Genomic DNA, 15606 nt, shown 5'->3' with positions numbered 1-15606 from the left:
AATCCTGATTGGGATCTGAGAGATCTCTTGTGGGTTGCAAAAACAGGACAGTAGCTTATTAGATTCTTGTTATTGAGATTTGAGTAAAAGGTTCTTTGGGGAGTAGTTTTGTTCAAGACTAACAATTCAATATTCCACTGAGTAAAGTAAGCTTTATCTGCTGTGTTAAATTGCTTCCAGATAAATCTTGTAGACCACTGCAATAACAATAGTTTTACACTTTAATATCTGCTGGCTTTATTAAGGCTGGCATCAGTGTAAATAGATAATTTTATGGAAAAAATAAATCCTTGAAATGAAATATTTCTCCTGTAACATGAGAAATAACTGCTACTGAAAAGCTGGGAGATATAGCTGAGCTGGTATTTTCTTTTAATTAATGGAATATTCTAGTACTGAGCCTTAAAAATTAATCTACAGTTTAGTTTTTTTCATGCAGTTCAGTAATCTGGAAAAGTCTCATTCACATTTTCTTATTTAACAAATTTTAGTGTGGAAATTTCTATGAGACTCAAGTGCCAAGTAAGAAATAAGGCTTTCTGCAAACAACTGCTGCTGTCTCATCAGAGTGCAGAGGAATGAACCTGCCAGTGCTGCCAGGGCTGTGGGCTGGCAGGGGGTTCATTGCTTGGCTGGGTGCTTGTTCAGGAGCAAGAGCTGGTGGCTGAAGTGATTATCTCACATCCACAAAATGGACTGGACTCTGTGTGGGGAAGGCTGTTGGATAGAAACAGCTCTGCTGTCAGTGCATTTAGTGTGGTGTCTTGGAGCTTCCATCAGACTCAGAACATTGATGTTACATGGGCAGTTTAATTCAAAACTGAGGCTGAGGAGGCAGATTTCCAGAGTGGCAGGAAGACAGACAGTTATCAAATGGAACCTGGCTACTGTGAGCAAGCCCCTTGCAACTACTGAAATCTGCAGGAGTTAATGTCACTTGTACTGTGGAGGCTGCCACTGCAAATATATGTCTCATATTTGAGGATTTCCCATTTAAAGCATGTTTTATGCTAAAATACAAAACAAAAATTTGGGGTTGTCCACAGTAAAAAAACCCTTGTGGAACAATAGTATTCAGGAAGTTTTTATCTAATGGATGGTTAAACAGTTTGGTGAAATTTCAGTGGACATAGTACCTGTCAGTAAGTGCAGGTTAAATGTTACTGTGTGGTGGGGAAAAAGAGCAAAGAATTTTCTGACAAATTTAGAAAAGATTATCAGAAACTGACTGGAATTTGTTGTGTACGTCTGTTTACTATCTGAGTGCTTCAGAGCATGGGTTGGTCATTGGGGTTGTGTGGGGGTTGGTTTTGGCTCTCCTCCCTGGTGGCAGAATAGGTTTGGTACCTAATGACAATCACACATTGTCACATTCCTCAGTACAGTTATCACTTCATTTTTGGGTTCTTCACAGCCAAGGAAGAAACAGACTATGATTTTTCCGCTGTCTGAGCTTGACATTCCATAAATGGAATGCTCAATGATAAATTTAATGCTCAGTTTATTGAGTAGGTCATCTAACCATGTCCCATCATCAACTTTGATCTACACCTTCTTTCCATTGCTGTATGCTCTTATGAATGGATTCTGAATGATCAGATAGAATGTGTTGCATGAACCTATCACGGGCCATTGAATTCAGGCATGGGTCTGGAACAGCACAGTTCAGAAACTGATAGTTATATTTTGAAATGCAACTGTGGTTGTAAATTCCAGATTATTTGGAAGTTTTGCATTAATAACTGATTGGCTGCTGTGTCTGATGTTGGAGGTACAATGTGAATGAGGAAAATACCTAGAGTACATGGTCAGCACTCCCAATTTTTTTAAGTGCAAAAGTAGTGTTACTGATATAGAGAACATTTCTAAACTGGCATATTTGCAGTGAGGTTCAAGTGTTATTTAAATGGCACTGGAGACAAGAGGCACTGTTATGAAAAGTACTTTCACAGAAGTCATGTGCACATCAGCACTATGGTGGATTTTGTGATCAAAAGGGTTGTGGTTCACCAGTCACTTTTTTCCTACCTGTTCATCTTACCCAGGCCAAGTGCCAACCAATGAATTCAGAAGTAGCTGGAATACAGGGTTTGTGTTGCCTCTGTCTCTGGGTGGTGAGACAGTGTCATCCACTGTAAGGACAAAGCTGCAGGAAATAGTGACAACAAATTAAAGATCCTGGATTTATCCTGCAAGATAGTCCCTTATGTTTATTATTAGAAAGCCTCATGGCGTGAGTGCAGGGTTGTACCCATCTACTGTATGATAAAGGCAAGGTAAATGTGTTGTGTTGAATGAGTGTAATTCTAATTTTGTTTTATGCTAATTAAGCAGATATCCTTGTCCTTTGGGGCAGTTAGATAATTTTTTTTTTGACTTAGCAACTTGACATCTCTCTTCCTGCAAGAAAGGAAGAGACATCATCTTCCTTCCGTACTAACATAAACCTTGAGCTTCCCTCTCAGTTTCACAGCTGAAGTTCTTTGAAGTCTTTCTTTGCCTCTTCCCAGCTGTTTTGGTCTTGCCAGGATTTACCTGTCTTTGTCTCGAAAATATGGAATGTAATACTTTTGAATAGATAAATGATTGGGCAGATTCTCTTGTTCTTGAGCTGCCTCCATGTCCAAGGGTGAAACAATTTTTCCATCAGTCATCCTGTACTGTGTCATGGAAAATTGCTGTCACTGCTCAGTAATGCAGGACAGAAAGTAACCATGGACCACGCTGTTCTTTCCCTCAGCATTCCAAAGCTATCCATGGTTCTTGGGACTGCAGCACTTGACTGGATTTAAAATTGAGACCTAATTTTGCAGAAAGGTAAAAAACTGAATGTCCTTAGAACACTCTTGTTGAGGTTTGTCATGTTATGCCTATCCTCAGAAATGCCCAAATGGTACTTCAGAAATAAAACCCCTTCTCACAAAACCTTTCACACGTCTGAGTTTGCCATCTTGTGCCTGACCTGTTTTTATCCAGCTTGTTTAGACAGCCCAGTGATGATGGAGGAAGGCATGTAACAGCTCCAGATCTTTACTTTGCATTTAGTATATGTTATCTGGTGAGGTACTTAGGAAAAAATAAAGTAGGCAAATACTCCTACTGAAAACCTGGTTATTTATATGTTTTTGATAAAGGCTGTCTTACTTCCCTTTTTATTTTGCAGTTGGAAATGTAGCATAGTCGCTGGTCTTAAAAGTTGTGTTGGTGGGGTTTTATCAAAGGCAAGAACCTAATCATTATTTTCATTATGCAATTATTGGGAATACATGCTTTTAAACACTGTCTTGAAATCCTGCCCATAATGGCTATAAATAGGGCTTTCATTAACACAGTGTTTTCTTAAGGCATTGAAAGTCTTTGAGAGCTGCAAATATAAAGAAATTGCCTAATTTGCACTCACCAAGGATTGCATATTCTAAATGAGCTAGAAATTATTTTTCACAAATGGGGAACATAAAGATGTTCTGTAGGAGCAAAACTTCATAAATGCAGAGAAATTAGGACAGAGATAAAACTCATGGGCCTGAAAAGAGAGAAAATGTGCATTAACAGCTACAGTGTGCGTTGGCTTCCTGCTGTCCTAGAATTCCAGTGAAAGTGGTGTCATCCTCTGTCAGTGTGGTTTTGTCCAAGAAAGGAATCATTGGCTTGTACCCACCCATCTCTAAGCTCTGAGAGTGCAGTTGCTGGTGGTGTCAGAGGAATTTGAGGTTTGTACTTCCAGGCCAGACCTCGCACCATTGAGCTGTGCTCACCTGAGCTGTCCCTGCAGCCTGGCCCCACCAGCTTTGTGCCAGTGCTTCTCACTTGTGACATGTGTGTGGTGCTTACTGCTCACAGTCACAGCTGGGTCTTGGGGACTGGGATTTTGTGTTGACATCCTTAAAGTCACACAGGGAAGCCAGGAGTCCACATCTATCACAGGAGTGTTGGACAGGGCAGTTGTTTCTAGATGAGAAGTTTGAATACGATGGGTAGAGTTATACTTGTCTCATCTGTGAAGGAAAATCTCCCTCTTACAGTGGCCCTCCAGCTCTCCCCAATATTATTGATGTTTAGTCTCAGCAACCATTTCTTCCACTTTTTTTTTTTAATCACTCTTAAAAATAACTGAAATATGTGTGACTTACCTAATTAGTGAGCTCAATGTCGTGTATAACTGGCTTGAATTCCCTCTTGTGCCTTCTCAAATCTGGATCTGGGGTGTTTGCTTCCATACGTTCTTTTGGCTTATGTACTGGCTTCAAAGCTTGCAAAATTTTGCAGAAGATAAACAATTGCCTGAGTATAGATTCTTCTGCCTCTTGACAGTGAACTGAGGACTCCACTGACAGTCTTGATGGGACTTTAAATTTGCACTACTTGATTTGAACACACCTAAGCTGATTGAGGCTGGAGTAATTGATAGGAGCTTGGGAAATCATCCAGGTTTTGAAATTTAGTAGCTTGGTGTAACAGAAACTTTGCCAGGGATATGCAGCATCAGCTTTCAGAATGCAAGGAATGCTTTCAGAGGAGATGATGGAAAGGAAAACATATTTTGCACGTAACAGAAAAACTCAAAGTCTCTGTGTGATTCCAGGTATGGAAACAGTAAAACTCAGAGTCTGAATGGTTCCAGGTATGGAAGCATTTGAACTGTCTCTGCTGCTCAAAATCTCAGCAAGCTTCCTTTGAACAGCTGGTGGTGAGTTCAGTTAGTTTTCAGTGCAGCTATTTAAAATTCTGTTACATAGTGAAATGAGCTCCCCTTCTGCTGCTTTTCAGCTGAGCTGGTGCAACATCCAAAATAGACATGTGGGATTTGAGGAAAATGGGAGAAAAAGCAGTTCTGCCTTTACACAGTATAGAGCTCTTTGCTGTAGGTGGGTGTCTTTTTAGTGGTGTTGTATGCCCTGCTAAGTTCAGGCACTTGATAGACATCTCCTGTGAGCTAAGGCAAGGAGAGCTGCATTTATGGAGTTTTCCAGTGGAATTTCTATTGAGTTTCCATTTTAAAGGAAGAAATATTGTCCATTAAACAACATTTGAAATTGCATTACTGATGTTAATTTCTCCTTACAAATATTAGGCCTGTGCTTACTAAAACCTGTTCTGTTAAAAGCTTGTCTATTCATCAGTTTTAGTTCTCCAGGGAAACCAGTACTTAAATTATGTGATGCCACTCTAAATGTTTCTATTCTTGTGCTACCTGCACTGAGGCTTGAGGTGGTTTTAACTATGCAGTTAACAAATCATTAAATGCTTTTGTTGATTCAAATGTACCTTTCAGCTGTGCATACTGTAGTAAAAGCCTGGTAATTGTTTTTTAAGGAAGAATTGTAATAGAAGAAGGGCTTTGGGAGGAAAAAGCAAATTATTGCATAAGTTACTAAAATGGCTCTGGGAGGAGAAAAAGTATATTAATTCATAGTAAATTACTAAATGAAAGAGAAAAACAAGAGATCAGTAGCCCATTTTAAAATATACTTGTATAGGTCCCAAGATGAAAGAAAAAAACCCCACATGATTTCAGCTGCTTATGATAGGTTATCATCTGTTTCCTGTTCCCTTGGTAGAGGCAACGCTTTCCTTTTTTTAATATGATTTTTCTAGGTAGGTTTCAGGAATAGGAAGAAAATTTATAAAAACTATGTCATGTTGCCAAGGAAATTAGGGAACAAGAATTGAAAGTGTAGCTGAGAGCTGGCTGAGGGAGTAAACTGCTTGGATGCCACTGAACAAGGATAAAGCTTGGTTTCTGTGAAAGTGCTCTGATATCTCTTGTTGATAAATGAAGAAGGGAAATCAAGGACAAGACTGATGAAAGTGGGAGAGCTCCGAATCCGTCAGCCCAAAGCACCTGCTGTTCCTTTCACAGATCTGCCCGTGTCAGTGCTAACTGTCAAAGCTTTCTCTTGTACAGCTTTGTGCATTAACAAACTTGTGCCACTGAGCTAATGTAACCCTTCTCTGTTGTGCCTGTCGCCAGCGGCCAGCGCAGTCCTTTGGACAGACGGCCAAAAGGTCCAAGGTACGGTAGCCCGGCGTGCTGGCATGCGAAGGGAGCCCTTCATGCTTGGTGCAGCTTCGTTACTTTGTGGAAAGTGCCTTTAGTTTTATTTTTTGGCATTGTAGCTTTGTTTTATTCTGTTGGATTTTTGTCTTGCCTAGTTGTTTGCTTTTGTGATTTGCCTTTATATTTTTGGTGGCTTTTTATTGTTATGGAGAGAAACACTTTCCCAATATTTTATTTACTTTTCTTTAGATGTGCTCTATTGTGCTGGTAGTGCCTTCAAAAGCTGCAATTGCTTGGGTATTTTCTTTCTAAAGGGAATTATTTATTCTATTGAAAACATGAAAAATGCTGTTTTCAGCCATTTTGTTTTTCATATAATGAATAAAAAAATAACGGCTTATGGTATATTTATATTATCTTTTATAAGCCATAGATGTTAATTTTACATACTTTCCTTTAGTCAAACACAAAGTTAAAGTTAGTTCGGAGCCTTGCTGTATGTGAAGAATATCCACCACCTCCCACAGCTGAAATATCCCAGGACCTCCAGGTAAAAATCACCTTACTGAAGTTTCTGGAACAATTTCAAGTAACTTCTTGTTCAAAAGAAAGTCTGTTGGGTATTCTTTAAATATGTGGATACCTTCTGCTTTTAATTTTTTTTTTTAACTACTGATCTAATGGAGGTGATAATACCAGATGCAGAATTTGCTGCTTTGTTTTTTCTGAGCTATACTAGCTGATATCTGTGGGTAGAAAGAGGGGGGTTGTCAGTTATTTTAACTTGTTAGTCCAACAGTGCACTTGAGGGACTCTTAAACTGTTTAAGTGCTGTCTGCAATTATTAAAACAGAAACACTGTGATTATTATGGAGCCTAATTTATTGTCTTTGTACATTTTGAAAATGGAAACAGTTGTGATTTCTGGTGTTGTAACTGAATTTCTGCATATTAGTCCCCGTTGCTGGTAGCTCTGTAATACCTGCCTGAGGTAAATCTGAATTCATCTATTAAAATTATTGAACACACTTACAGAAATTCCTACCTGCTGAATAAAATATGTAAAATTACTTTAGAGAATTTAAACAAAATCCATGTTTCCTGACTTTACCTCTATACCAGTCTGTATTTTCAGAACAAAACCCTGCTGCTGGCTTTAGTTCTGTGCATGAGTGAGTCCCATCAAAACTCTGGGTTAGTTCATGCCTGTCAAAACAGAAATGGGCCTTTGCTGTTATTGAAAAGCTTCTAAACTGTGCTTTTGTGAAAAGTCTGCCTTTGGCTAAAGGAAGCAGTAGAAAGCAGGATGTGAGGGGGTTTGCTGGAGAGGTGGGAATTCAGTTCTGAGGAAAGATGGACATTGAGAGCTCATGTAGGTTTTTGTCAAGCTAATTAAAATTTTTTGAGACTGAAGCAGGGTTTGGACTAAAACCCTCCAGGTTTGCGGGGGTTTTATTCCTTTGGAAAAATAAGAAAATAGTATTTTTGTAGGCTTTTATTAATATAGCAGAATTCGAATTGTTGACTAGAGGAATTCAGATACTGGGCCTGCTACCATGATGAAAATCTAAGTCATGGTTTGGAACAGGTTGCAGAGTAAAGGATTAAAAGCCAACAGAAGAGTTATTGATGTTTACAATGATTTACAGAGCTTTTGTGATGTTTCCCATAAGATAAAAAAATAGACTGAGAGATCTGGTCAGGCTGAGTTGTTCAGTCTGAAGCAGTGGGGTTTAACTCTGTCAGTCACTGTAGCAAATTAGAAGAAGACAGAAACCTGATTTGGTGGACTGATCATGAATGGTATATTTCCAACATAAGAGGCATTAGGATTTTCCAACCTCCAGCACTACACAAGACCATGTGTTGAATGGTTTAAAGTCAGACATTTATAAGGTTGTGTTTGTGGCCAAGTCCTCTGAGAATCTGTTCCTAGCTCTGTGCTGCCAGGTGGCCCTTAAAAGGAGTCCTTGCAGCAGCAGGAGGGATGTCAGGGCTGGTTCTGCAGAATGAATTGGATTGTGTGATAATGTAAGTTTGTACAAAAGGAATACCAGAAAGCAGATTGCCTTAAGAACAAAATTAGAGCTAGCTGTGAGTTTTCTTTGGAAGCAGTAATGTAGAAGAAATGGCTTATGAATCCCAATAGCTGTGCAGAGAATGATTGCTAGAACAAATTTAGTTCTTCCCTGGAGGGTGGAGAAATATGTTGGAGAGTTGGAAGTGGCAATCTGTTACAAGTTCTGATGCTGGAGTGCAATCCTGTAGGGCACAGGTCTCCCATGACCCTCTGTAACAACTCACACAGGCAATTTCTTCACCTATTTTCCCTCCTTTCCCAAACTATCTATGGGACAGCTCTTCCTATGTGCCAATCAGCTGCTGCAATAGGGACTAATATGCCTCCAGCCCCATATTCTGAAGCATTAATTATGCTTGGGATGTGTGGGAGGTCCAGTGGCTTGGAGAAGGAAGAGCCTGCCTTCGCAGGTGCCTCTACAGCAGGAGATTCACCTCTGATGCTCCTCCTTCCTGGAAGTCACAGCTTTGTTGTATCTCTGATTGCAACTAAAAAGTGGCTTCCAGTTTAGTTTTAAGACACAAGACAGATTAAATTCAGGATAATGTTGCTGGTGATAGTGTGAATTTGGGGATAACTCCATGGTCTTGTCTGTGATTGTTCATCAGTCACCCCTTCACACCAGCAGCTCTAGCAGCGTGAAATTCCTGACACAGGTGGGTGCAGGAGGCACTTAGCAAGGCACCACTGGCTGCTTCTCCTCAGAAGGCTGTGATGGAAGAGGGTGACAGACCAAATAAATTGTCTCAAGCACATGAATTTGCTTTCTGATCTATGTTTCTATTTTCAATTGCAACATGAAGGAAGATACTGCTTCTTCCTGAGAAACCTAGATAAGAGCCTTGCTTATTTTTGATACTTGTTAAAAAGCACTGGCAGCCCTTTACTAAAAGGTACTGTGAAAGTATGAGCTTACAAATTTATTGTGAGAGGAAGAACATAACTGTGATGTGTCTGATCTTTTATCTTTGTAACACTAACTCTATATTCTCTTGCCATCATTTGTGTAAACATCAGATTGTTCTGACTCTATTTTCCAATACAAAGTACAAGCACTAGCAAAGGGTGATCCAGTTCAGCCCTTTCTAAGGAAGAGCTGTTTTCATATGAATGGCAGTTGTTATTGGGAATAACAAATAAATAAATCTTCAAAAGGTTGAACTTTCTAAGCAAAGTAAAATAGCCCAATGGAGAGGGAGTGGGAGGAGAAGGCAAGGGGATATAATGTTAGTTTCTATTGACTTATGTTGGTTTTTCTGGTAGAAATCCCAGCCTCAGCATGTAGGCCTTTGAGATAAATTCTTACCTTTTCCCCAAATGTGTTAAGCTGGCAGGATTTATCAGGTTTTGATGGTTTGGGATGTTTTCCTGTTTGTTCGGCTTTTTCCTTGTTTAATCAAAATTTGGTGACAATTTCCTCTTCTACAATGAGGGCTTGGGATGAGTGATCAGAGTTAGGGCGAGGAGTCTGTTCAGTCCAAATGCCAGCAGAGGCCTGCTGCAAACAGGGTGGGATTAAGAGAGTTTTGTAGGGGAAGAGAACTTAAAAGATTTTTCAGCAGCTTTCCAGTCAAGTAGGTCATATTTAATTAGATGCTACAGTTTTTATAGCACAAAATCACAAGAAAGTGCCCTTTGGTACCCAGTTCTGGTGTATCACACTTTGAAGTAGAGCTGGTGGTAGTAGCAGAACTGGCTGTTCAGATGGTGATTCCTTTTTTTAGCTCTTGTTGGGGAAGGAAGTATGAAAATGATTACTTGCTGAGATCCTTTGACTAAACTATTGCTGTGTGCATTACTTGAAATGAGTTTAGAAGTTGCAGTCACTTTTCCAGTGAAGAAACGTCAGACCATGAAAATTTCCTTAATTTACTGATAGTTCTGTAGAGTGTTATTGTAACATGGAGGATAACATATTGGTGAATCCAAGTCAGGAACAATTTCTTAATAGGACAGAAACATTTCTTTCTCAAGTAAAAGTTACACAGCTACTTGGTGAATGGTGAGTATAGAGCATTTTGTAGTGACAAATCAGTTGTTCATTTGAATTACACACAGGTTTATGAGGCAAGGAATGCAAAGACTTGTTCTGGACTCCTTTAGGTTTGTAGCCAAGTGAATTCTCAAGATAGGAAAGAATCAGATGAGAGAGTTCCTTGCTGGTGACTGGGGATGGTATTTTTCAGATGTGCTTATAGATCCTGTCCAAAGCTGAGAAGGCTTCATTGACACTGAGTTGTTGTTTAGTGGAGGTTCATGAATTAGGAAGTTTAATTGGAATGTTTATTTGGGGAAAAGTCATAATGAAAGGGAGAGCTGGTAAATCTCTCAGTAACTGTCTTTTCCTCATTTGAAAAAGTTGTGGCCCCAGATCTGCAGATGGGAACTCCTGTTGGGCAAAGCCTGGGTGGTGCAGGGCTCCCCCTGTGCCTGCACAGGCAGGAGTGGCTGCGGGCTGGGCACGTGAACAGGCTCCAGCCTGGTGGATCCTGGCTAAATTTAACTCTGGCTGCATTCCACGGGTGAGATCAAGGCTGTGCAATGACACAAGAGCAGAGCTTAGAACAAGAGCCTGGATGTGGGTAAGAAGGGGGTTGAGGGAAGAGCAAGGACTTGTGTGGGAAAGGAGTAAGGTGCAGGGCAGAAGAGGGATAGGCAGGAGTGCATGAGGGGCAGTTCTCTGGAATGGGAAGGATTAGATGTTGTCAGAAATGTGGAGGTGACAGCATGGACTCAGCTGGCATCTGGGGGAGCAGAGCTGTCATTTGAGGGACAGGCAAGGTGACAGGGGAGTCTGGTTCTGATGGGATTTGGCCACTGCTCCCGTGGGAGTCCCTCAGGCATGGTGACTCCATTGCTCCCAAACTCCTTGGCTCTGGCTGTCTCAAATGTGTTGGTCCTCCACTGACACAACCTTCTGAAACAGTAAAGGGGCATGAAAAACAAACTGCAGTCTTGCACTGTTCAGGGTATTTAGGGGACCATTATGTCATTAATTTCAGAGGGAAACTTTTTGCCCTATTTGAGAAACAGGTTTTGTAATAGTTCACCTACTGGTATAAAACCACAGATTTTGAGGTGATTGCACACAAACCTACTCTATCAAAATACACAGGAAGTTATGAAACTAAGCCTTGATGACAGGTCTGCAAACTTTGCCTTGTATTATTGTACTGTAAATATTTCCCCCTTTTGTAGATCTGGAAATGCTGGTCTTAGAAATTTTTGGTTTGTTTTGTTTTTTCTTGGTATGAACCAAATCAAAACTTGAAACAAGCTTTTACAGTAAAGAATTGTGAAGAATGGGGAGGAAAAAAGCATTGTGGATGAGACATGACTTAAAAATATAGAGGCAGTATAAAATTTATACATCTGAAAAACCAGAATATTTTCTTACATGTGTGGAGTAAGATACTTTGAATTCGTTTTGCAATAGCATTCAGGGCCTGGAAGTGTGTAAATCCTAAAATGTCTGTGATCCTTTCTATGCCTTCTCTGTTCACTCTGATTTACTGATAAATAATTTCATTGTGTGGTAACATGGAGCACGTGGAATCAGAAAGAATATGTAAACAATTTTTTTTGTTGTTGCTTTATTATTTTGCAGGTAATATAGTAAAGAACAGGTCTCCTGCAGGTATTGTTTGAAATAATTTGTGTGGTGACTGATTTTTACTTTTTGACAGGAGAAAATTCAGATCCAGTTGTCACAGTCTTTTGAAAAAGAAGAAAAACCTGCAAAAGATGAATCAGAAAAGGAAAAATGCAGTGATAAACTGTCCAGAAAAATGTTATCAAGAGGTTTGCTCTCTCTCCTTGTATTATTCAATATACTGTATAGATGAAGAACATATGAAAATACAGTTCTGCTTCTAGGTCTTAATTGCATAAACATTGCGTTATTTTTTTAAATTTTATTTGCAAATGAAGCAAATAGATCAGGCACCTTTGAGCTAGAGGAGGAATTGGTCCCAAAGAAAAAGAGCTTTAGAGACTTCATCAGACACTCCAGCAAATGCTTTTCCTTTCTATCCTGTCTGAGTGTGCAGAGCAGCATAAAAACCAGCTGTGTTGTCTCAGTAGTGTCCAAGTGTTCTTTAAGCTGACTTTACGAGTCAGTGGAAGCTCCTGTCTTGTTCCAGGGCTTTGTTGTTACAGGACTTGTGAAACTGAAGTGAGAGTGGCTCAGCTCCCTTTGTACTTTTTCTGATCCTCATTCAACAGGCATCTGTGTTCTCCTTTGTTTATTTTAATTCTGATAGTATCTGGAATTTTTTCAGTAAAGTTTTGGAGTAAGGGTAGAACTATATAAATAAAAAGAACACGTTTTAATGTTTTCACTTAAATATTCCTGCCTTCTGGATTAAGGTTACAGTCTGTGTGCTGAAAACCTTTGGGTTTTAATCTGAAAGAGAGCTGTGGAATCAATGACATAAACTATCAGTTTATGTCCGTGCCACCTAATGCTTCCTACAGGTAGAAGACTTAATGCATTTAAGTTGGCAAATCATTTTACAGCTCTTCCTTTAAATATCCAGATTGCTTACCTAAATACCTTAGATCAGGCAGAGTATAGGAAATACCTTTGGAGCTGGAATTCTTTTTGAGACAAGTGGCACTTGTCCAACTCATGTCCCACAGTTCCATAAGGCATTCCTAGTGTGGAATTTCAGTGCAGCTTGTCCCAGCTGGCAGCCAGGTATTTGTGAAATAAAGAGCACTGGGATGGAGAACTTAACCTGCATTTATAAATCTCAGTCTTTGAAATGATGCCTTAAACACCACCCCCAAACATCCAACAGGTAATGATGGGGGGGTTGAGAGCAAAGTGACAAAATGCCTGTGGTAGAGGTGGCTGTTCTGAATTCAACCACTCTCTCCTCTGAAGGTTAATTACTTCCCAATATAGGATATGCCAAAATAGAAAATAAGGGAATTTTAGCATCAGTTCTAGTAATTATAACTAAATCATTGCTCACTTGCAAATTAGAAAAATTGAAGTAAATGATTATTGAATCTTGACGTTTTTACCAGGATAGCCTTTTTTACCTTCTCCTCTTCTGAATCAAAAGTAATTCCAAACAATAAATGTTTAGACTTGGTTGGTTTCATTTAAAATCTCTGGGCAGCTGGAAGAGCTGAGACCTAGGCATAAGTTTAAGTTGTGCCTAACTAAACTAGTTAGACAAGTTGAGACTAGGTGAAGACATAAGTAGTTCTTGGAAGACACCTAGTTCCAAAAATACTGTTCCAGAACCTGTTGGTTTGAATCCTAGTACCTGGAACTCAAAGGTGCTCATGTAAGGGAAGATTTGGGGTTAAATCAATCATTTCAGGGACAGATTTTAGGGGATAGTATGTAACTGAACACTTTCCTTCACTGAAACTGGGAGGGAGGGGGAAGGTTGAGACTACTTTTGGAAACATTTAAACATAATGTTGTGCAAACAAAGCCCAACAGAACAAGGATTTTTAGTAATGCAAAACACCACCTTGTGAAGGTTAAACTGTTACATTCTGAATTAAATTAGAACATTCAAAATTTCTCTGGGCAACATCCAGTGGTTGAGTAGATGGGCTGCTGCTGCTCCACAGATGGGTACACACACTGCAGTATGGGATAGTGAGAAAATGTGGCAGGCTGGTGGAAATTGGATCTCTCAAGGTGATTACCTGCTTCACAACATACAGCCAGAGTTATTAGTAGTGGTGTTATTGAAACTTCTGCTTCTGCATTACCCTTGAATTAAGGGATAGTGGGTGATGGTGGATTTTCTGTTTTGTTTTTGACTTGTGGGTCTTTATCCTGGAAACTGGTAGCATTTAATTTTGGCCATAATGTACTTAATGGTTATATAGTATTGATCCATATATACTATGTTCAGCAATAATTGGAAAATAGTTTCTTCAGAGTGTAATTTTGCCCTCTTCCCCCTTACCCTTAGATTCCAGCCAGGAGTATACAGATTCCACTGGTATAGATCTTCATGAATTTTTAGTAAATACATTAAAAAACAATCCCAGGTAAGAATCAATAATGTCAACTTTCTTTATGTTTTTATTTCTTCTTGTTGCCTGAGGCATCACACTACCTGTTTTTTTGTTTGTGGTTTTATTTTTTCACCCTCTTAAATGTCTAACTCTCCATGTCAGTTATTCAGGGTGAGATTCTGTTGCACAGACTGTCTAAAACACCATGTAATTGGTTTGCTTTTTGAGCAGAAATTCAGGATGTTGAAGTGGTTTAAATGCTTTTAATGCATAATATGCAAATGATGTGTTCAGTCTATGTGCAATTCTCTCCCTGAATGGGCTTCAGTACATTGTCTCAAAACCTCGTACTGTCTTGGCACCTGCTTGTTAGAGACCAAACTGCCTTCTCTGACCCTAATCTGTTTTGTACTGAATTGATAGATAAAGGCATTTTTAAAGCTGTACCATATAACTGTAGCTAGAGATTTTCATTCTGCACATGAGAAACCAAATCTGACCTAATCCGAGTCCATCATTTGCTGGCAGCAGTGCTGACCTGGTTCTGTTGCTCTGAGGTTTGCAGTCTGTCCCTGTCTTGTTCGTTCTTTCCCTCACTGGGATTTTGTGCTGGCTTTGTGGCTGTAGTGCAAGGCAAGAAATTAACTTGGTGCAATTGTGCTCTACCACAAAAGCTGTTTCACTGCTGTTTGTTATTCATTCATATTATAGGTAGGACTTCCAATGTGATAATTTATTTGGATTCCATTTTATTCAGAATAAATGTGACATGAGCCATCATATGGCCAAAGCCATAGTCCTGTAGAGTAAAATCAGAAAGCACAGACCTTTGTGAGACTTAGTAGGTGGTTCCTGTTTGAAGCCATGTAGCATCCCAGTGGAAATAAGGAATTGTAAGTGAAGATCTCCATGTGTTTCGATGCACAGTGACTGGGAAGCTTGGTTACTTGATGTGCAAAGATTATGAGATGTGCATCATTGGATATCATTGCATCTTAATAGTTTATTTGAACCAGTGCAAGCAGTTTCAGGAAGAGTGTTCCTTCCTACCACCTTGAGTTTTAGCTTTTTTGTGCTTCTAATATGTCAGCACATTGCCACATGTGCCAGCTTTAAGCCTTTGGTTGTTGGTGATGTGCCCCATCATTTTCTCAGTGATCCCCTGATGTGCTTCACAGTCCAAGGGCCAGCTGAGGCCTCTGCACACTCCCTGCCCACACCAATCAACAAGGAACAACTTCAGCCCTGCTTTTTCTCCTGGAGCCTGTCCTCTCCATGGCTGCACTTCCTGTTGAGCCTCCTGGGCAGGGACTTCTTGGAGAATCTGTGTACTCTGATATCTGAGAGCAAAACAGCATGGTTCAATACAAAATAGCAAAAAAAGAATACCTTGTCCTAAAAATTCTGCATTTGACACCTGCTGGTCCTATTTCCAGTCTGCCATCATCCCTTGATCATAGCTGTGATCTGTGTATTCTTAAGATGAATACAACTGCAGTTATTGGAGTGTCTCATATGTGAGTTGCTGTGTTTTTAT

General features: G+C 39.7%; 1 protein-coding gene across 7 annotated transcripts in view; it reads left to right on the top strand.

Annotated features, from left to right (window-relative positions):
• The window catches only part of R3HDM1 (R3H domain containing 1), a 79692-nt gene that overhangs the window by 31074 nt on the left and 33012 nt on the right, over positions 1-15606 (top strand). For 2 of the 7 annotated variants that reach the window (XM_050976894.1, XM_050976889.1), the window contains exons 4-7: positions 5972-6013; positions 6459-6548; positions 11765-11879; positions 14024-14102. In XM_050976894.1, the coding sequence (XP_050832851.1) occupies positions 5972-6013; positions 6459-6548; positions 11765-11879; positions 14024-14102 (326 nt within the window). Of the gene's footprint in view, positions 1-4582; positions 4688-5971; positions 6014-6458; positions 6549-11764; positions 11880-14023; positions 14103-15606 lie in introns of all 7 variants that reach the window. The other 5 variants (XM_050976888.1, XM_050976890.1, XM_050976891.1 and 2 more) reach the window with 4 other exon arrangements.

Source organism: Serinus canaria, chromosome 7 (assembly GCF_022539315.1).
Source record: "Serinus canaria isolate serCan28SL12 chromosome 7, serCan2020, whole genome shotgun sequence".
NCBI lineage: Eukaryota > Metazoa > Chordata > Aves > Passeriformes > Fringillidae > Serinus > Serinus canaria.
The sequence above is the reverse complement of the archived record's forward strand: the minus strand, read 5'-3'. Positions and strand labels throughout refer to the sequence as shown.